The sequence below is a fragment of the Theobroma cacao genome, chromosome 9 (genome assembly GCF_053813885.1).
Source record: "Theobroma cacao isolate CCN51 chromosome 9, ASM5381388v1, whole genome shotgun sequence".
In the NCBI taxonomy this organism is placed as follows: Eukaryota; Viridiplantae; Streptophyta; class Magnoliopsida; order Malvales; family Malvaceae; genus Theobroma; species Theobroma cacao.
The window spans coordinates 2031434-2053402 of NC_142647.1; the positions used below are offsets into that span (position 1 = coordinate 2031434).

The 21969-nt window shown below is 33.9% G+C and overlaps 3 protein-coding genes across 6 annotated transcripts; 2 read left to right on the forward strand and 1 right to left on the reverse strand.

Annotated features, from left to right (window-relative positions):
* Nucleotides 1-90: 90 nt before the first annotated feature.
* LOC18587927 (Tetratricopeptide repeat (TPR)-like superfamily protein) lies at nucleotides 91-3409 on the forward strand. Of its 4 annotated transcripts, none has more exons than XM_018127333.2 (4): nucleotides 93-238; nucleotides 562-1124; nucleotides 1198-2122; nucleotides 2349-3409. In XM_018127333.2, the coding sequence occupies exons 3-4, from the start codon at nucleotides 1259-1261 to the stop codon at nucleotides 3237-3239; spliced, it is 1755 nt and encodes a 584-aa protein (XP_017982822.2). In that variant the 5' UTR covers nucleotides 93-238; nucleotides 562-1124; nucleotides 1198-1258; the 3' UTR covers nucleotides 3240-3409. The 4 variants fall into 4 exon arrangements, with proteins under 4 accessions (XP_007012051.3, XP_017982822.2, XP_088666517.1 ...); XM_088810391.1 differs by having other exon boundaries at nucleotides 562-660; XM_007011989.3 differs by lacking the exon at nucleotides 562-1124 and having other exon boundaries at nucleotides 91-238.
* Nucleotides 3410-3508: 99 nt separating this feature from the next.
* Nucleotides 3509-5988, reverse strand: LOC18587928 (Rhomboid-related intramembrane serine protease family protein). The gene is made up of 7 exons (XM_007011990.3): nucleotides 5365-5988; nucleotides 5019-5143; nucleotides 4713-4798; nucleotides 4510-4550; nucleotides 4241-4407; nucleotides 4031-4093; nucleotides 3509-3928 (listed from the first exon to the last, which is right to left on the reverse strand). The coding sequence occupies exons 1-7, from the start codon at nucleotides 5606-5608 to the stop codon at nucleotides 3737-3739; spliced, it is 918 nt and encodes a 305-aa protein (XP_007012052.1). The 5' UTR covers nucleotides 5609-5988; the 3' UTR covers nucleotides 3509-3736.
* A 9934-nt stretch (nucleotides 5989-15922) lies between these two features.
* Nucleotides 15923-20197, forward strand: LOC18587930 (sulfite exporter TauE/SafE family protein 3-like). The gene is made up of 12 exons (XM_018127985.2): nucleotides 15923-16592; nucleotides 16706-16865; nucleotides 17522-17722; nucleotides 17814-17878; nucleotides 18211-18238; nucleotides 18325-18407; nucleotides 18479-18565; nucleotides 18652-18702; nucleotides 18846-19067; nucleotides 19253-19346; nucleotides 19541-19681; nucleotides 19792-20197. The coding sequence occupies exons 1-12, from the start codon at nucleotides 16389-16391 to the stop codon at nucleotides 19875-19877; spliced, it is 1422 nt and encodes a 473-aa protein (XP_017983474.2). The 5' UTR covers nucleotides 15923-16388; the 3' UTR covers nucleotides 19878-20197.
* Nucleotides 20198-21969: the final 1772 nt, after the last annotated feature.

Genomic DNA, 21969 nt, shown 5'->3' on the forward strand with positions numbered 1-21969 from the left:
AGGGAAAGAAGAAGCAATATATCTCAAAAATTTCAGCCGCACTTTCTGTTTTTCTTATCTCCATATGTTTGTCACCAATGGGTTTTTTTTTTGTTTTTTAATATGTGGATAACATTTATTTTATTGCATTTCACGACACCTACTCCATGCACATCATAACTCCACCAATCAAAAACTTCTCTTTCTTTACTCTCTTACATTTTCTGGCAAGAACCCAAGATACAACTAGCCCCGTCAGGTACGTTTCACTCACGTAGTCTTTCACTCTGCCATTTTTCCATTGCTCATTATTCATCAGGGTGACTTTTTTCTTGCATAAATTAAGCTCCTTTCCATTATTATCAGAACTCCCTTAATGCCAAATTTTTGGGTTATTTCTTTTTTGTTGCTGTTTTGCTTTTTTTTTTTAAATGCTTTCCTTTTCGTGGTCTAGTGAAGCAGTAAATCTTATGTATCGTAGATGATTAGATGGATACTTGATCTGTGCATTGAATTTTAGTGCTTTTACTATATATTTGCCATTTTGTGGTGAATCCTTCTTTTTGTTTTCTTGATCAATAGGAAACAATGTGAAACACCCAGATGGGAATTTGGGAGTAGTTTGTGAAATTTGGTTGGTGATTCTCTTTAGTTGAAATCTTTGGTGGACTCCAAGAACAGGTCGTTTTTTATTTTGTTTCAGTTTTTGTTTTTCAGAAATGAAAAACGCTTAGGAAAGAAATCCGAATGATTGGTTCCAGTTCTAGAATCCAAATATGGTATTTATTGTCTTCTTTATAATTACTTTTGGCAAATTACTTTTCAGGAAAGTAATTTACGTGTTTTTCATGTTCTAATGACTGGGTATTCTTGTTGAAGGAAAAAAAAATCAAAGTAAAGCATTTAATCGGGGAAAAAGTGGGTTTCCATTTTCATAATCTGCTTTTACTAGTAGATAGTATAGCATTTCATTTATGCATGTAGGGAAATGCCATGCTTGTATTGATTGTATATCTGCTTTCCGGTGGGCCCACGTGGATGGAATTAACTTATTCTTCCTGATGTTAATGTGTTCTTCACCAAACTTTTCTACTGGAATTATGGTCTCTGCTTGAATTCTTGCACGTTGGCTCTTCTGCATTGAGGTTGATTGATTTACTACTTTTATCTGTTAACTTGCCGGTGTTAAGGTTTTAATGTGGTATGTTTTAAGTTCAGAAGCTTCCATGGATGATATGTAGAGCTGGATAAAAAATAGTAGTTCCACATTGCTGCCCTTATGGATCTCCAAAATCAATCTCATTGCTCCATCTGCACGACAAAAGAAAGTTGCCAAACTGTGCGCTCCCAGACAAAGCTAATGAATATTCTAATAGAAAGAGGAAAACCTCAGGAAGCTCAGTCTATTTTTGACAGTTTGGTTGAAGGAGGTCATAAACCATCTTTGGTAACTTACACAACTCTCTTGGCTGCCTTGACCATCCAGAAGCACTTCAGTTCCATACATTCTATAATCTCTCAAGTGGAAAAAAATGGAATGAAGCCTGACTCAATTTTTTTCAATGCTGTTATAAATGCTTTCTCTGAATCTGGAAACATTGAAAAAGCCATGGAAACTTTCTGGAAGATGAGGGAGAATGGATTGAAACCAACTACTAGCACTTATAATACATTAATCAAAGGGTATGGCATTGCTGGTAAGCCTGAAGAATCTCTTAAGCTGGTAGACCTGATGTCCCAACAGGGGAATGTCAAACCCAATCTCAGGACCTATAATGTACTTGTTAGAGCATGGTGCAAAAAGAAGAACATGACAGAAGCTTGGAATGTGGTTAATAAGATGATAGCCTCTGGCATGCAACCTGATGCTGTTACTTACAATACCATAGCAACTGCTTATTCACAGAATAATGAGACTGATAGAGCTGAAGGAATGATTTTAGAGATGCAGAAAAATGGTGTGCAGCCTAATGAGCGAACTTGCGGCATCATTATTAGTGGATATCGTAAAGAAGGTAGGATAAAGGATGCCTTGAGATTTGTGTATAGGATGAAGGAACTCAGATTACATCCTAATCTTGTGATTTTTAACTCACTGATCAAAGGTTTTGTTGACATCATGGACAGAGATGGGGTTGATGAGGTGAGTTAGACCAATGATTATACTTATTTCCAATTCCTTTCATCTAAGCAAACATTTAGAGCAATACAAGATTTTTATAATTCCTACAGCTTTTGAGCTGTGGTTCTGCTTGTTTTGGTTTCTAAGTCTTCATTTTCTTCTTCTTCTTCTTTAAATATATGTGCTTGTCTGCTGAATATTTCCATCTGGAAAAGAACATAAACTCATGTTAAGCTTTGATCTGCAGGTACTTACTCTGATGGAAGAATTTAGGGTCAAACCTGATGTTATAACCTTTAGCACTATTATGAATGCATGGAGTTCAGCAGGTTTCATGGGTAAGTGCAGGGAAATCTTTGATGACATGGTGAAAGCAGGTATACAGCCTGACATTCATGCCTATAGTATTCTTGCTAAAGGTTATGTGCGAGCACAAGAACCAGAGAAAGCTGAAGAACTCCTAACAATCATGATTAAAACAGGATCCCGCCCAAATGTTGTAATCCTTACAACTGTTATTAGTGGGTGGTGCAGTACTGGAAGAATGGATTCTGCAATCAAGATTTTTGATCAAATGTGTGAATCTGGAATTTCTCCCAATTTGAAGACCTTTGAGACACTAGTTTGGGGATATAGTGAAGCCAAGCAGCCATGGAAAGCCGAAGAAATTCTCCAAATAATGAAAGAATTTGAGGTTGAGCCTGAGAAATCCACTATCTTCCTCATTGCTGAAGCTTGGCGTGCCATTGGTTTGACAAAAGAGGCAAATAGAATACTTTGGACCTTTAAAAGTAAGGAACAGAAAATGGAGACAAAAGAAGACATACCAATTGAAAGCTTAGAGAAATTATATCACAAGCAAACTATGGCTGCCTCAAATTCCAATGTTTTACAGATACCAAGTGTAGTTGCAGGTGATCAAAAGGGGTCAGCTGTGTCTCTTAGAAAAGGTCGCATGGTACTGAGAGATGCTGATTTTCCATTGGATTGCTCATGGCTTGCTACAAAATCAATGTACCTTCCACTAGGTTGTAAATTTGGAGCAAGGTATCCAATTGTCTGCCGGAAGCAATGTCAGGGGCAGCTTGGAATGTATGGTCAGCTTACACATTCATGTACAGTGGTTTTCCTTAACTGAGGAAATCAAGTTTATGAGCTTTTGGTGTAATTAGGGTCACTTCATGTCCAAAGAAACAGAAATACTTATCAAAATACTTACTATAGATAGCACAGAGCTCTTCCACAATGATGAACTACTTTATTCTTTTTGGCTTGCTGGAAATGCAAGTTACTATTGTTCTTTGTATCTGTTCACAATCTCTTTATTATATATTCTTGTAAACAAATATGCTATATAGAAAAACATAGGAAAATTACAAAATTCTCTCACATAGCTTGTGCAAAATCTTACTGGAAATGCTAATTGCTTTATTATTCTCAGAATATAGCAATAATTATGGAAGCTATTCAAAATTCATCGAATCATTAAATTTTACAACAACAACCTGTTTATAATTGAATTATTTACATGCATAAAGCAATTGTGCTACAATTCCGTTCCTCAACAATTTAATCCACCATCCGAGCTCTTCATTGCATTAGACCTCCATCATCATTTAATCAGCAACTCAATTCTTAAGAACTTCTGCCTCTCTTTCTATGCAAATTTGATATTTCTTTATCAGGAGGTTGAGAAGGAATTTTGCTGAGAAGCCATACTAGAAGAACACCAATAAGAGCACCAGAGAGATGTGCAATGTGATTGACACTTTGCAAGGAATAGGAAGAGCCAGACAGGCCAGTTGAAGCTTGGGCTGCTTCCATCACCTGTCAAAGCCAAGAACATAACATTGAGGAGGTTAACCCTTGGGTTCAACACAGTCTTTCAGGATCATGGAAAACTGATGATAACCCTTTAAAATTTCTCACCTTCTCTATAACAAATTGGCCCAATATAAGCACTTCAAGGATCTTTCTCCAGTCCCAAGACATCTAGAACAAGAAAGAGTGGGTTAAAGAAGTTTGTCCCCAGTGTCTGACAGTTTATTATTACTTATAAAAATAAAACTAAAAAAAGGGAAAAGAGAGAAAGGGGGATTTAGTTACATTCTTCATATACGTCTGGAGAATTCAGCATACCTTTACAAAGACACTGATTGCAAATAACCCGAAAACGGCACCAGAAGCACCAACAGAAACTGCATTTCTTGGTAGAACCAGCCATGAAACAATGTTTGCTCCAGCACCTGTGAAAATGTAAGAAATCCACAATGCAAAATTCCCTTCCTCTTCTTCAACGAGCTTCCCTGTTTTACAAATAAGGATAACATCAAACTCCTAAAATCAACTAATTCAAATGTCTACAAGTTACAACATTCTCAAATCAAAGAGAAGAGCAAATTGCTTACCAAAAATGTACAAGAAGAAAAGGTTGCTAGAAAGATGCTTCCTGAAAAAGACCATAAGCAAAATAATGAACATCTAAGGAAAAAATAAGACAAACTCGCAGAATGACTGCAATTCTTTATCAAGAAAAACAAGCTTTTTCTACTTGGTTTTCTATTGTATTGATATTTGATGCTATGCAATCCAGTAGTATTAGAGAGCTTACCAGTTAGCATGACAGAACGTCGATGTCAAAAATTGGTACCAAGCAGGCCATTTGTGGTACAAGTATAGTGACTGAATGCCCTGAACCTATTGAAAGAAAGAAACAAAAAATGAGAAGGAAAGTTTGGAGTCAGCATGACAGTTCCAGCTATATAAAACAAGAAGACTAACAATGGAACCTATGGAAAACTTTATTTTTCCTTGGCCGATATATAGCTCACATAAATTAACTTTTTCGGGTTATCGTTTATATTAAGAAAAATGCCCATCAATAACAAAGAAAGACTAACCCAAAATACATAAATACCTGAAACAAGTGATCAGCCACGTATATTCCTAGATTAAGAAGTATGATCCAAAATACTCCATTAACCCGCTTCTCTGGTTTTCGTCTATCCCCTGACTTTCCGAGTTCTAGCTCCGAAACAATATCTAAATAAGTAAAACATTAGACTGATTAAATTGTTCCCTTCTCTAGACACAAAGATTTATCAACATTCGCACATAAACTGCTCGGCAAAATTCCGAACAGACACAAGATTGTTCGAAAGGCAGCAGGCAAATGATTCTCCTTACTAAAAAAAAAGATCCAAAATTACTGAAAAGTACAAGTATGGATTTCATATAACTAGATTCTAAGAAGTAAAAATAACCTGAGCCGTTCATCTTGCATACCAAGCGAGGTCGAACGGTGGGCAGAGACTGAAGAAGAGGAAACTTGACGGGTTCAGTGAGTCTCGTAGAACCGGGAAAACGACGAATTGTGGAAAGTTTTGGGAGAAGACTACAAGGGGAATAAGAAAAAGAAGCTAAAGGCATGAATTTGCATGGATATGGCTTCAGTGTCAAGGCCTGTTGCAGCTGAAACTGCCCCATTTCTTTGGAAACAACGGTCATTGGAGGATACTCAAAAAACCCCCGGGAACTTAAAGAAGGTTTGTTGGAGTTGAAACAGGCCGAACGGGCTTCTCAGGTTTGCTCTGGACCTTACTTCCAGAGCAATGTTTAATCTGTCCAGAAAGGATCAGGACCAGGCCCAAAGAATAGGATCATCACTTTTCTTCAAGTGGCCAGTAAACAGTTCGGAGAAGAGAGACGAAGCAGTCCCATGGCTGGGTTTCCTCTTCCGGAAAGTTTTCACTCTATTTCTTTGCGTCAAATGGAAAGTTTTCATTACGACCGTGAGCCCTGCACCATGTTCCTTGTCCCCTTTAATCTGGCAAAGTGAAGGGAAGACAGAAAATTCATCATTGCCATCACCAACAATGCATTCGTTTCAAAATATTGAAATCCACCATGAGTCCTCTACTTACAGTACTAAATTGGCCCGTTCCCTTTTTAAAAAAATTTTTTTAATAAATTTATGTTCGACACATTATTCATGTATAATATTTATACATTATTACTTACAGTGGTAGAGTCAACTAATTTTTGTTGAAAGATCAAAAGATGGAGAGAAATAAAAACTAAAAATTGTTGAATTTAACGAACAATCAAAAGGTTCATAATAGATAATTTTATATAACATGTAAATAAAAAAAATAAAAAAAAAATTATAATAGTTTTTTATGAAAGTTGTGTTCGATAATGTTTCAGATATTCAAATTCATCAATTATTGATTCTATACTGAAAAGGTTAGTAATGTCTTTTTGTAATATAAACTATTAAATTATTTACAAGAAACTCATTATCCATTTAGTTCCAAAGTTTCTTTTCACAATTTTTATTAGGCTTGATGGCTTAACTATAGAAGAATATTTTAGATGATTTGCATATTTTCTTTTAAAGAATTTGTCAATTATTTTTAACTTACTCATACTTTAATCAAACCTAAAAAAAATTAATACAGTCAACATCTAATATTCTTATTTTATTTATATTTAAACTTAAAATACTAAATATTAAATTATAATGTATAAATATATAAAAACGATATATAAGACTTCACATAATGATTAAATATATAAATAGTTAAATAATATAAAAAAAAAAATTTACATCCTCTCAATTCCACACAATACTTATGCGCGGTCATTGTCTAGGCTTATAAATTTCTTTCAAAGAGTGAAATGTGTTTTAATTGTGAGTTATATAAAAAAAATGTAAAGTAAAAATAAAAGATAAAGTAGAAAAGAAAGAGAAAAAAAAAGAGTGAAAGAGGTGTGAAGAAACTTAATTAAAATATAAGGTAAAGTTGAGTAGAGTTTGTGAAATTATTTTATTTTATTTTATTTTATTTATATAAATTATTAAAAAATTATTTTGTGAGTATAAAAATATATAATGCATATAAAATTTCAAAAATTTTAAAGGGACCACAACCCCATAAATATACTATTTTTCAGAACAATTAAAAATATATATATTAAGTAAAAAATTTCTTTTTTTGGGGGGGGGGGGGGGGGCGCGCCTTGACCCTCCACCCCTGAGTACTTAATCATACAAATCTTATCTTATAAATATATATATTTTAAAAATAAATCTTTATAAAATTATGAATATTTATTTCTGCAGTCTAAACTTACTTCCTTTTCCTGTACCTGCCTAAAATGTTAATATAAAAAAATCAAGTCCTAAAATGATAGAATGAACTGATTAAAGGGGCCAACGCTTATGAAAATCCGGCCGAGCAGACCTGTTGAATTGCTTTGGTAAAACTGGAGCCAATGGGGCAAGTAATCATGTCAAATTAATCATAAAAAGTTACTAAGGCATAAGGGGACCATTCACACTGTTCTGAACAAAAGGGTATCTTTGCTTTTTGGCAAAGGGGCAGAAAGACAAACATGAAATTGAAACGCCAAATGTCTGTCCGAGGATGGAGTTAATCAAATAGCAGCTTTGACGAGGACAATATTGTTCATATTCTATAATTGTGAAACTGAATGGAAAACCCCCCACGTAATAGGTTTAAATCAGAAGAGAAATCATTTAGGACAGGAAACTAGTTGTCGAAATTAAATGTATTGGCCCTTTACAATTTTAACCTCATTGTACATGAACATGTCCACGAGCACTATTAAATTAAATCCTGGCACTGGCAGAATCATATGTTTAGTTAGTTAGTAATTACTTAATTAATTATCATCATCATGACTAGTGAGCTATTTTGCACATGTAAGTACAGTGAGAAAAAATTAATTATGTTAATGAACTATTAAGATTTGTTAATTAGTTTCTTGGATCTTGATCATGGATCATATATATATGTATATGTCAGATTTGATCATTGCAAAGATACTTAATTTCTACATAACAGATCAGAAAGAAAGGAAGAGAAAACAAATTAAAACCCAGAAAAATTTTCAACCCCTTATCATAAAGGTAAGATTCTTTTAGATTCTTTTAGATTCTTTTATCATAAACCCTTCAGCATAAAGGAAATAGCCAACATGCCCTTGACAATGCTGGAAGACTAGTCAATACTCCTATGCCGTACATGTCATAAATTTTCTGAATTTCTCATATGTTAAATGCGTGCCGAATTTGAACACTGGCCTCAGCTCGATCTCGTCCAAGTGATATAAGATAATGGTTTCCAGGCCATGTGGAATGAAAGCGAGTGCTGAATCAATCCAAGGAAAAAAACAAAGTCCCACGGCTTGGTTTGTTTGTTAGCGTTTGTGCGGTTGCCTGAACCAGGACGGCAAGAATTTGAAAAGAATCTTATAATGTTACGCGAGGAAATTTGGCTACTGATTGCAAATATAGCTACGGACGTGATGAAAAGCAAAGCCTCTGGTCAATTATCACCATTCAAGCTAATCCAGGTTTGTAGTGTTCTCGGGGTCTGATAAGTAAACTCCTTTTTTCATCATGTGGAGTTTGACTTCTTTGGTGACCCTATCCCTATTACGCCAACCCTGCACTTGTTTTCACACTTCACACCGTCCATTTCCGTCCTTGGCCTTTGCAGGCAATGCCAATAAAAAACCAAACGTGGACCATGAATGTGAAGCCCATTTTCATTGCTGAATTATTGGTAATTAAGCAAGTATTTTTCCTTTTGTCAATTAACGCCATAATCACCATCAGTTGCCATGCCATGCCATGTCAGGGTAATGATTACTTACTAGTAGGATACTCTAGTTTTGGGTCACAGAGGGAGTTTCTTTTCCTTTAATTTCTTTGTTTGAGATCAGCAGCAAAGTCTGGGTTTTGCTTATACATACATACATACAATCGAGCTCTGCTTCGTTGGCCTAGCTCAAAAGCAAAAGTTATATTACACATGCTAAATTCCTGTCTCGAGAACGCTATAATTTAAAGCATGCAAAGCAATCATTCTTGTACCTGCCATTTCTACATTCGACAATTATAACGCGTCTTGTCTCTCAGTTTTCATTGTTTTCGGCATCGCAAGTGGTTATGTGGGGATTTTCTCCGTTTTAATTCGGGCCCTAGCTTTGCCTCATCTTTCCCAGTCGAAAGAAAAGAGACGGGACCGGTATCGTACATGTGATGTGATTCAGTGTTATCATCCCTCCTGTAGACACATAAATCATAAATTAAAAATAAATATAAATAAAATAAAATACAAAAAATAATAAAAAATAAAAAAAAAAATCAAAAAAAATCGGGATGGCTGGGCGTACGTCCCATCCCCCACCCACTACGCGGGATGGGGGGTTCTGGCCACCAACCCCAGGGGTGCCAGAACCCCCCCCTCACCGGGTTGTCCAAAAATTTGGACAACCCGGCTCTTTAAAACCCTGCAAAAAGCAAAAAACAGAGTTAGCCACAAACAATCAAAGAACAAAAAACAACACAAAGAAAAACAAGGAGAAAAGGGTGAGATCCGGGAGAAAAGGGAGAGACCGACGGGAGGCTCAGATCTGAGCGAAGAGAGAAAGAAAACCGAGAGAAGAAGAGAGATCCGCCGGGAGAGAGAGAAGAGAGAAAGAAAACCGAGAAAAGAAGACGCCGGCGCCGGAAGAGAGAAGAGATTTCTAGAGAGAAGGGAGAGGGCGCCGCGGCTAGAGAGAGAAAGCGAGGAGTGAAACTGAAGAGAGAAAGAGAGAAAAGGGGATTAAATACCTAGGGTTCGTGGGCAAAACGGCGTCGTTTCAGAGAGGCAAGCAGAAGCTGGAAGGACCGGGCGAAACGGCGTCGTTTTGAGCGGCTTCGCAGGCATCAAAACGGTGCGTTTTGGACTTCTCCTTGCGGGCTTCCAGAAACAGGCCGGGTGCTGGATTTGGGCTCCCACGGGCCGCCGGGTTGGGCCGATTGCAGCCCAACAAGGTATAACTTCTTTTTTACTTGGGTCTAGCCCATTTTAATGCATTTATCATTTTTTAGGAACAAATATTTATATTTAATATTAAAAAATAAAAATAAAATAAAATAAATAATAATAATAATAATTCAATATACATATATATATTATATTATATTTTAGATAAAAAAAATGGAAAAATAAAAAAATAAAAATATATAAAATAAAAAATAATGATGATAATAAAAAAGAAAATAAATAAATAAATGTAATAAATAATATAATAAATATTTGAGTATTACCACCAAAAAGGGGCAAAGAGTTGCCTCTTTCGGGTGGATGTTTTTCGGGTACGAAGTTCGAGGCGGATTTTCACCGAAGCGTCGGGATAAATCCGAACTCTAAACTCCAAAACTCATTAAGTCAAATAGTCATTATTAGAAAATATTATATGTAGAAAGATTTCGTTAATTTAAATAAATATTACTAAATAAAGTTAATCCAATCGTTTAAAAATTAATTAATTATCTATTAGATAAGCTTTGTAATCAAGTAAAAAATTGACCAACAACAAACATGGATTTTAAATAACCAAAAAATAAAGTATAAAAAAAATAAATAATAAATAATAAATAATAAATAAATAACCAAAATTTTTTAAACAATTAATAAACGCGTGCACATAGATACCATCATTTTATACTGTCATCGCACGCCACCCTTACTTTGCATATGGCGCGGGAATCCCGATGATGGGATTTCCCCGAGGAGCTCGTAGAGACGAGTTCTTCCGGGGATATCTCTAGGTGAGGAGAATTTCGAGACTTCACCAAAGCGTTGGGATAGTCTTCGAATAATTTTCCAATAAAAGATTACCGACTCCATCATTTAAAATAAACAAGTCACGACATCATTCTACGCTTGCATCATATGCATACGTAAGACCAGGTGAATAACTCAGTCTGACAATTCAATAAAAAATTTTAATGAAATAGGGATTAAACTAAGAAAAGGCTATATTAAGATAACTTAAGATTGAATGGTACCGTTCGTAGAACGGGCGTCACGGAGGTGCTAACCCTTCTCCGTGCGTAACCGCATTCCCGAACCCATCTCTAAAACGTGGACCAGTTCTCGTTCTTTCGACGGACCTAAAATTAATTTAGGACTTCGTCGATTAAGAATCGGGTTAATAGGTGACCAATCACACCTAGATAAAAAAGATTGGTGGCGACTCCCACACCCTGCGATTTTAATTTTCGCCCCGCGTCTGGCGGACGGGTTCCCGGACCCACACGTCACGACACCTCCGTGATCAAGATAACGCTCTTAATAACTAGAGCCACAAAGTTTTATATTGAAGAAAATTTTGAATGAAGAATAAAAGAGAATGTCATATTTTTTATAAATTTTACATCGATTATATATGAAAGTGATATTGAGAATGAAAAGATTTACACCACTTTCAATCTATGAGATAATGTAAATTCAACAGATCAAAATAGATAATATCTCACGAGGGTTGGTATGAACCGTAACAATTGATATCAGAGTAAATTATGAGTACTATAAATGTGCTATTAAGAATAGTAAACCCTTGTTGAAATGAGAAAAATATCACAGTCTTCACGTAGAGGACAATAGACCCTTATTGAAGTGAAAAAAATATCACGATCCTTGAGTGGAGGACAATGAACCCTTACTGAAGTAGGAAGATGTCACGGTTCTTATGTAGACGTGAATCTTACATCGTCCAAATAATGCTTCCAACAAGTAGAGCTACAAAGTCTCACATGTAAAGTAAGGGAAGAGGATGTTATGGTCTTAGAGAGAGGATTCACATCACCTTCAACTTGTAAGAGGTCAAAATGAACAATTCTTCACAAGAGCTGGTGTGGACTGTGACACTCAGCCTCACTCATTTCTTTTTTTCATCTTTTCCACTAAAACTCTAAGCATTAATATGAATTTAAACAATTTGTTTATTTTAACTTTTTCTGCTATTAAACTAGTTTTCTTGAAACTGTAATTTTCACCATGTTAATTTCAATTAAAACTCTAACCATTAATATGAATTTAGACAGTTTGTTTACTTTAACTTTTTCTACTATTAAACTGACTTTCTTGAAATTATAATTTTCACCATGTTAAGTGAAATCTTTTACAGATGATTTAAATATACGACAAGCACAAAGTGATTTTACCGTTACCATCCATCGACATTCAACTTTTTGTTGTTCCAATTCGTGAAAAAAAAAAGACTTTTTTTTTCAAACTTAAATTTCCCATCCATGTTATTATTGACTCCCAAGAATCAATTATCTTCGTTAATAACAAAAGGATTTCAAAGTTATTGATTGGTAGTGACTTTTCCAGGTCGTTCCTATCTCACAAATCATGAGAATGTCCTTTTACTTTTACATTGTTAATTTGACTTAGTTCAAGACAAAAAAAAGATACCAATTACAACTCATCTAGAACTCTTGGTGATCCAAATTTTATTAAGAGTTTGTTTGGTCTGATTTTTTTTTTTAACTTAAAAGTTGTTATGAAGTTCGTATGGAAAATAATAATTTTTAAAATTAAGTTAAAGTTGTTTGGTAAATTTCTTTTTATAAATTTTTTTTAATAAGTTATAATTTTTATTAAAATTATCATAGAATATATTTTTTTTAAGAAGATAATATTGTAATTATTTTTAATAAATGAAGATATTTTTAAAATAAAAATAAAAATTCTCTTATATTTTTTAAAAAATATAAAAAAAAACTCATCTATTGAGTTTTTTTTTTAATTTAATTTTAAAAAAATTACTTTTTTTTAAGAACTTATAAAAAGATAATGTTTGATTTAATTTTTACTTTTAAAAAATAAATAAACTAAAAAAAATTAAACCAAATATGCACTAAAACATACAGAGTAACAAAGAGTTTATAATAAGGACAATTGCTCCCAACCCAAACGAAGCTGTCCCTATCACTCTCAGAATTCACGGGGATGTTTCCCACCGTCAGTTCGAGCATATGGCTTCGATTAATTGAAACTGCCGTACATACAGCACTGTGCTAATCATTGATAATTTATTAAATTATATTTTCTTAATTTTAATGAAATTGAGTTACGATCATATTATAATCTCAAAATCTGACCTGTTATACTAATTGAGACTTTAACTCTATATATCCGCTGGTACGGCCTGCTCTTGATACTCCCAAAGTATCCCTCTTTTGGTCTGCTGCGTGACAGGTGCATGTACACTTTGATTATTAACATACCTAAATTCATTAAGATTAATTAACTTTTTAGTTTCGTCTTGAATTGGATTTTAGGTGGAAGTCATCATCATCATTTTCGTTTAAATAATTTGGAGACAATTTCACGTGATCTAACATGCAAAAGGGGAAAGTGGATCGCAATGAACGGTAGATTCGAATTTATTCAAGGGATGGTACAAATAAATTAGATTTTTTTTGTTAAAAGATTTGATATTTCATGATCTATTGAGACTTTGAGTACCTCATGTGATAAGAAAATAATAAAAATTCTAAAAACAAAAAAAACAAAATAAATTAGATTATTTTCCATATTATTATATAGCACGTGGACTATTCAATGGATTTTAGTATTTGTTTATAATTTGGGAAAGAGGTTGAGATTTCATGTGTGGATTCAAAGCAATAAATCATTCTATTTTATTCTGTTTTAATCTTGACTCTTATAAATATGTTTTTGTCTGCATTAATGCAATTATTTGTTTGAAAATGACTTAAAAGGTATTAAGCTGCAGCCTGCAGTTATGAATCATTGACTCTTGTTCTCTAAACTTCAAAATTTACGGCTAAACTCTCACATTGAAAAAAAAAAAAAACAAGGAGAATCATATATGAATAATTGAGCCCAAAAAATAGAGAATCATATATGAATACTTGTATTAGGATGTAATATAATATTAAGATTGAACAATATTCATTATCAATTTTTTTATTATATTAAGAAATTAAATGATAATTCGATTGTATAGGTATAATGATTTAAAAAGTCTTTGAATTTTTTTTTAAAAATTTAAATAATTTTTTATTCTTTTATAAGTTCAATTAATTTTTTATATTTTTATTTTGAATTAAGTAAATTCTTATAACTAATTGTTGACTAACTGATATTAATTATAATATCACTTGCTATGTTATGCACATGTGATGTTGATGTGAAAAGTAAAAAATATTACGTGATTATATCATTTTACTACATCAACATGTAATGTTATCATCATTATGGTATGTCAGTATGTCATGTCAACATCATGTAATATAAAATGACAAATGATAATATTTTGACTATTGATAATTAGATTATTATTATTATTATAATCATAAGAACTTATTTAATTTTAAATAAAAATATAAAAAATTAATTGAATATAATAAAAAATAAAATTTTGTTAAAAATTTTTAAAAAATTAAAATATATATTAAAATATTTTAATTAATTATATTAACAATTAATAAAATTCAGTATCTCATATATCTCACGGAATTAAAACTAGTTTACAAATGGAAATAGAGGCAGCAGCCACAGAAAAGACGAAAGAATTATACTGAGAGGAGAGGATAAGCAAGCCTACGTATATTCTCAAAAATTCCTCACCACAAAATGATCATTTAGCTTGGGAAGGATAAAACCAAGCAACCTTGGTATAACTTGTGACTCATGTCACGGTCAGACTCAGCCCCAATGTTACCGGTTGGGATGGTGAAAGAAAAAGGAGGGAGAGGCGGCCTTTGTAATGTCTTGTCAAGTTTCAACTCGCAAGCCAATATTATTGTCCTTTGTTAGAACAAACGGCATCATTACTCGGGAGTCGGGACCTCGACAATGTAAATAGAATAAATTTTAAAAATAATTATTGTTCAATTTTGTTTCGACAATTTATAAATCATAAATCACTTTTTATTTATTTTTATTCAAATAAACGAGAGTCATATGCATTACTATTTCAATTTGTCCCCATAGCGTAATAATTTCGCTGGAAAAACAGCATCCTAACCTGTCAGCATGAAAATGTGAAAAAAAAAAAAGCGAAGGGGTGGTCCCCAAAGTTTGAAACTTTGAATCATAGTGAATCTTTGAAGTCATCATTGGACTAATATATCATAGGCATATTTTTTTCTTCTTCTCTTACTTAGAGTATTTTTCTAATCTAAGTAAGCAAGTGGCCTTCCAAGCAAAATTTGATGATATAAATCATGCACCAAAAAGGAAAAATTAATAAAATATTTAATAATTAAACTTAATTATATTGAATGGTATTAGAAATTATAAGATATTGTATGTAAATTTTTTTTTCCTTTTAATCCCAATTTTAGAGACCAGTATATTTTGTGATGGAATTAAAAGGTTTGAGTACATAAACAAATAATTTTAAAATCTTTACCGTGTTAAAGTTCAATCCTAGATAGGCAACTGTAAAATATCTATAACTCATGAGAAAAATGTGACGATTTTTTTTTTGAAAATAAATGTGAGTATACCTATTACCTACTTAAGTTTTTTAATGGTAGGTGACACTTCAATTCAACATTAAATTAATAATATAAGACACGGCTTATAATAATATAATGACAACTATATATGTCACATCAAAATAATTGCAAAATCGAAATTTATATTTATCAATACATTATGATTTGATCGTATATGGGAAAGTTTAAAAATATTTTAAAACAAATATTTATATTTTAAAATTTATTTGTTAACCAGAGGATAATATTTAATTTATTAATAATATATATAAATTTGATAAAATGACGTGTGTAAAATTTATTTATATGAAATTAAAATGATATAAAATAAAATAATTTTGGGAGAGTAAAATGGAAGTCTGACTGGCTGAGGACGTGGAGGTCCACCCGAATAGAGGCAAGCAGTCAACCACCCATCCACAAATTAACTGCGTCCGAACAAAAAAAGAATTAATTAATGGTAAACGTGCCCAGCCGAGCTCAGCCTGAGGATCTCCTATTTTTTTTCTCTCTTCTATTACTTGATTACATAAAATCTCACCGTCTTCTTCTCACTCATTCCCAGAGAGAAGACAGAGACGTGAGCCAAAGGTTCCTTCTTTTCTTGTTGTTGATCTTGCGTGCAAGCTTTTTCCAAGCATTTCGCCAATCTCAAATCCCAAAGTTCTTTTCTTTTTTAAATGATTAAACGATTTTTTTAGATTCCCAAGCTGATATTGTTTTCTTGGAAATATTTTCCTCCCTGGGTTCTTGCAAGCCAAACGCCTTGACGTTGTGCTTTACAGGCTGACGGTTTGGAGAGAGAATTTTTAAACGTATAAAAAAGGGTGAGACTTTTTGAGTCGGAAAAAGTGTCGAAGTTCAAGAAAATTCGTTCAAAAAGAAGTTGAAGAAAGAGACAGAGAAGAAAAGAGAAAGGTGCTCGAATTGTTTGAAATCAAGATGGCGCGATTTGGAGTGAAACGGAGTGTTTTGAAATCGATAATGTTGAATTTGCTCAACTTTGCTTTAGCTTTCATGTTAGTTTCAGCTGAGAGAAGCTTGAAGAATGGAGACTCAGCCAAGGACTCTGAAACAAATTTTTTCCTCAAAGCTATTAATTTCTTGTGGCGATCTGATGAATCGGGTTATCAGCATGTTTGGCCTGTAAGTTTTTATATTCCAATGTATTCCTTTTAGCTTGCACTATATTAACGTCTTTGACCACCATAATTTTTATTTTTAAAGTTTTTTTAATGCTTTTTTTTTTTGGTTTATAGGAAATGGAATTTGGTTGGCAAATTGTGCTGGGAAGTATAATTGGATTCTTTGGAGCAGCGTTTGGGAGTGTAGGAGGAGTTGGTGGAGGTGGCATTTTTGTTCCAATGCTTAACCTTATTATTGGGTTTGATGCAAAGTCATCAACTGCTATTTCAAAATGTAAGATGGGTTATGTTCTTTTCACCTTTGCATGGAGAAATAAAATTACATTTGAACTTGATGTGATTTAAGAATTAGGAGATGCAAAGAACTTGATGAAGCTAATAAAAACGAAAAAAGAGAAAAGGTACTTTATTTCCTTTGGGTAAAAATGTTTGCCTTCTCACTTTTCAAGAGAAAAGGACTTCCTCCTTATTTTCTTTCTGAACTCTTTCTGATCTGGTTTGATTTGTCATTGAGCGTAGGGAAAATAGTTTTGCTGCAGATTACCCGAAAAATCGAAATTATCAGTATAAACTTGTTGAAGCTAATTTTCTTTTTAAAGATTTTTTTTTTCTGAAATTTACTCATCTTGTTGCTTAAAAACTTTCAGAATTGTGTAAGCCCAATACTTCCAGTGATTCAAAATTACACTTACCATATGCTTGTAAGCTATCTGTGATGTGATTTTAAGATTTAGAAATTTCCTTGCCAAGACAAAAGAAGAGAAATAAATAGGTGCATTTAGATGCTTCCAAAAATTATGTAAGTTCTAACTGCAGCATTTTGAGAATTTTGAATGTTATTAAGAAATTATTAGCAAAATTGTTAACAAAACAGATTACTCTGTTACACTAAATGAATTCATGCATTCTATGTTTTTGGCATTTTCCTAGGTATGATCATGGGTGCAGCAGCTTCAACTGTTTACTACAACCTTAAGTTAAGGCATCCTACACTTGATATGCCTATCATCGATTATGATTTGGCTTTGCTTATCCAGCCAATGCTTATGCTGGGAATTAGCATAGGAGTTGCTTTTAACGTGATCTTTGCAGATTGGATGGTCACAATTTTACTTATTATTCTCTTTATAGGTAATGGTTTGCTGATTTATTGTTGTATTTGGTGGGCATAATGTTATTGTAGTACTATTTATTTAATTTCGACGGATTGGATGGCTTGCAGGAACATCAACAAAGGCATTCTTCAAGGGTGTTGAAACATGGAAAAAGGAAACCATACTGAAAAAGGTAATTTTGTTAACTCATACTGGTGTGTGCAGAATTTTGAGCTCTGTATATCTTTTTCTCTATTCCATTGTGATTTTAAGTAAGAATTCCTTCCACAATATTTTAAACAACTCCTTTCCATTTTCATGAATGAGAGATCAAAATATTTTGGGGATGTTTGATTTCAAAATATCATAATTGCTGACAACCCAGATAATTTCCTTCAGAATGTCATGCCTTTCCAGCTTAATGCACTAAAAACAAAGAGGAAACTCTCTCATTAAGTGTGTGGTGTGTTTATATTATTAAAATTAATTGCTGAATACTTAAAAGCTGCTTGTCTTGGATTTTAGGAGGCTGCAAGGCGTTTGGTATCAAATGGTCAGTTGCCTAATCCTTTAATCAGTAATCCTTTCATAATGATTTTCCTCCTGAAGTAAGTCCATATATTTCTCATATGATATCAGATACTGGTAGCGGGGATGTGGAATACAAGCCTCTTCCTAGTGGCCCAAACAGTGACCCCCCGAAGGATAACACAGACAAAGAAGTGAGTAAACTGTAACCTGTTGTTATTCAGTACCGATATTTCTCAATATTAATTTAATGCAATCATTGCAGGTCACTGTTTGGGAAAATGTTTGTTGGAAAGAACTTGGGCTTCTTTGTTTTGTTTGGGTTGCATTCCTTGTACTGCAGATCGCCAAGGTTATCTTCTGCTCTATTTATTGATTTATTTTTTCAGAATATGAATTGTTGAGGCGTAACTGATCAAATATGACTTTTGGCAACAGAATCATACAGCTACTTGTTCAGTGGCATATTGGGTGTTGAACTTGTTGCAGGTACATTCTGTCTTTTTCATCTCTATTGCCTCTTAATATTTGTCGAATTGCATGATCAAGACATAACTCTTGAATGTTAAGGATCATCCTTATCATAGCAATTTCTTTGAAACCTGGTTTAAGGTGTCCTTTCTGTTTTCCAGATCCCAGTTTCATTTGGGGTATCTCTGTATGAAGCAGTTAGTCTATATAAAGGTTGGAGAGTAATTGCATCCAAGGGAGATGAAGGCACAAATTGGCGAGTGCATCAGCTTGTTACCTACTGTGCTTTTGGAGTACTAGCTGGAATTGTTGGTGGTCTACTTGGCCTAGGTGGAGGATTTATCATGGGTCCACTTTTCTTGGAGCTGGGTGTCCCTCCTCAGGTGAGATTCTTTATATCCTTGAGATGTGTGGCATGAATTTATAACCTTGACGTTTATCCTACAAATATAAATCTGAATAATGGCAACATAAGGGGAAAAATCTTGTTCTCCTCTCAATTATAGCCTTGAAGTTTATCCATTGTTTCTTAATTCTGATTGTTGACTTCTTACTGACATATGTGCAGGTCTCAAGTGCTACTGCTACCTTTGCCATGACTTTCTCCTCATCCATGTCTGTTGTAGAATATTACCTTCTAAAACGTTTTCCGGTACCTTATGGTAAGTTGGAAGCTCACAGCAACACGATAATTTTATTGAAGTTTCTTTTCATAATTAGGAAATAAAGGGAAACATCCAGGCCTTCAAGGGATGTGGTGGGGATAGGGGTAGTGGTGCCAGTAATCTTGCCTCTAGGTGAGGATATGGTTGTTCCGTATTTTTATGGTGCTACATGATCCTTTTTTATTTGGCAGCTCTCTACTTCACTGCTGTGGCTACTATTGCCGCCCTTATCGGACAGCATATTGTCAGAAAGCTGATAATTGTATTTGGAAGGGCATCTCTAATTATCTTCATTCTAGCCTTCACCATATTCGTTAGTGCAGTATCACTAGGTGAGCTTCGATATCCCTTTTATTGATTTGACAAAATACACGTTTTCCCTGCTTCAAACTATGCAAAATAATTCAAACTCTAAAAATTTATTTTTGCTTATATTTGGTAGGTGGGGTTGGCATATCAAACATGATCGGGAAGATTGAGCGGCATGAATACATGGGATTTGAGAACCTCTGCATGTATGAGGGTTGACATGTCTTCCTTTTACCTTTTTTTTTTTTTTTTTGTTTTTCATTTGACCCTCTAATTCCCCTCTAATAATTAGCCTAGTGTTGTATTTGTTTTTCAGAGGCAACAAAAATTGCCTTCTGTTTCGTTCCATTTCTTGGGTTATGGGGAAGAAAGATGGTCACTAGTCTCAATTTTTTACACTACTGTTGTTATTCACTTTCCATGTCATATTTAACAGAGACCTTTTTAGGGATGTTCAAAACAGAGACTTGTAGTGACAAACATCAGAAATTTTTTGTTTGCCTAGAAAACCAATGAATGGAGTGTATAATTTTGTCTTATTTGGAGTTGTTCTCTCTGGTTCTTCACCCTCCCTGGTGTAAAAGCACCCTCATGCTGTAGACATTGCCTTTGGCTGATTTGCACCCAATAGATTCAAGGCAACCTTGACTGACTTTGGATTGTAGGGCTATTTGAACAATGGTCTGTCACCTCTACTCAAAAAGTTGGAACAATCATCTAATCTTTGCATGATTTTGCACTACATTTCAACAATTTAAAACTAGTCTAGCTTGTCTACAATGAACCTGCTAAGGTCCCGCCAAGTTGGTCCGCAGTCACTTCAGGCTATGGCCAGACTATATATGCCAGTTGTCACAAAGATTGACAACTGTTGGGCAATGAATCTTCAATTGAACTGACCCAAGCTACGAAATCCCAGCTGATTGGTGCATCATTAAAGGTTCATTTTGGATCACAATTTTCTCTGCCACTCTAATAATTGGCTTTGATTGATTGAGCAAAACAAAAAGCAAAATTGACTTTGATCCATTTTTCTATTCTCTAGAAATAGATTTTTACATATGCTTGCAGCTTATTTATTTAGTATTAAATATAGTAGATATTTTCATATTAGAACGTGCAATTCCATCAAGTAAGAGACTTCCAAGAGGTTCAAATGGCTTCCAAGACATGAAAAAGTAGCCATAAATTCCTCGTCACATCGCCAGTCATATTCTTCCCAAAGTAACAAGGTTGATCAAGAATTAGGATTGAAGAAGAAACGAGCTCATAACGGTTGTATCTTGCCATAAAGTGAAAGACAGCGAATAAAGTAAAAAGTATAAAGTCGGAGAAGGAGAAACGTGCAGTCTTGTAATTATGGTTTCTGAACATCCCCTCGTCTTTCCTGCTCGCCCTTGCAGTCTGCTTCGCCATCTCTCTCACCATTTTCTTGGTTCCGGATGGTTGTCTTTGCACCTGAATGGGGTATTGCAAGATTGATATTGATGACTTTTTCCTGCTCCCTGTTTCTTTTTGTGCTTGTTTCTGGTGCCAGAGGCGCGGGAAATGAAGCTTTGAGGCTAAAATAGAGGAGAAGACAGGCCTTGGCAGGAATGATAAATACAGGGCTGTTAAAAAATTGGTAGATTATGAGCAATCAAATGTGGTAATGTTTCAGGAGATGAAATTAAAAAAGGTTAACAAAAAACCCTTCAATATGCTAAGTGAGAGGGGAAAGTTCAAGGGCCTTGCAGTTATGCTTCTCAAAATGAGCTTAGTTCATTGAGTCGGTTTATTTTTATCAAATATGAGGTGGATTGGACCTAAAATTTTAAGTTCATATTCGAATTAGGGCCTAAATGAACCAATCCATCAAATCAGTGAATTGGGTGGATTAGGGCAGGCTAGTCTTGTGAGCTAAAAAAATTAATAATTTTAATTAATTTAATAATTTTATATATTTAATTATATAAGATTAATAATTTAATTACTAATAATATTATTTATTTTATATATTTTAATGTGTTTAATCTTTACTTATCAAATTAATAATTTTAATTTATAAATTAAATCATAAAATAATTTTATTATAAAATTATAAAAATAATTTTTTTTGAAAAAAATAAAAAATGAACTGACCCAACCCAGCCTATGAGCTAGCAAAGGGTGGGTTGGGTTGAGGTTTTAAGGCCCATATAAAAAATGGGCTGACCCGACCCGACTTATATTTTCTCAGCGCACAAGTGCTTGGGCTGGGTCGAGCCAACCCATATTGACAACTTTACTTGCAGTGGAGTAAGATAGGGCATCTGGGAGATTATTAACTTAT

Coding starts and splice junctions, on each gene's coding strand:
- LOC18587927 (XM_007011989.3), top strand. CDS start 1,259: ATGGATCTCCAAAATCAATCTCATTGCTCCATCTGCACGACAAAAGAA. Junction 2,123..2,348: donor ACAGAGATGGGGTTGATGAG/GTGAGTTAGACC, acceptor TTTGATCTGCAG/GTACTTACTCTGATGGAAGA.
- LOC18587928 (XM_007011990.3), bottom strand. CDS start 5,608: ATGACCGTTGTTTCCAAAGAAATGGGGCAGTTTCAGCTGCAACAGGCC. Junction 4,799..5,018: donor TGGCTGATCACTTGTTTCAG/GTATTTATGTAT, acceptor TTCTTTCAATAG/GTTCAGGGCATTCAGTCACT. Junction 4,408..4,509: donor TTTCTTCTTGTACATTTTTG/GTAAGCAATTTG, acceptor TTTGTAAAACAG/GGAAGCTCGTTGAAGAAGAG.
- LOC18587930 (XM_018127985.2), top strand. CDS start 16,389: ATGGCGCGATTTGGAGTGAAACGGAGTGTTTTGAAATCGATAATGTTG. Junction 16,866..17,521: donor ATCAACTGCTATTTCAAAAT/GTAAGATGGGTT, acceptor GCATTTTCCTAG/GTATGATCATGGGTGCAGCA. Junction 18,239..18,324: donor AAGGCGTTTGGTATCAAATG/GTCAGTTGCCTA, acceptor ATATGATATCAG/ATACTGGTAGCGGGGATGTG.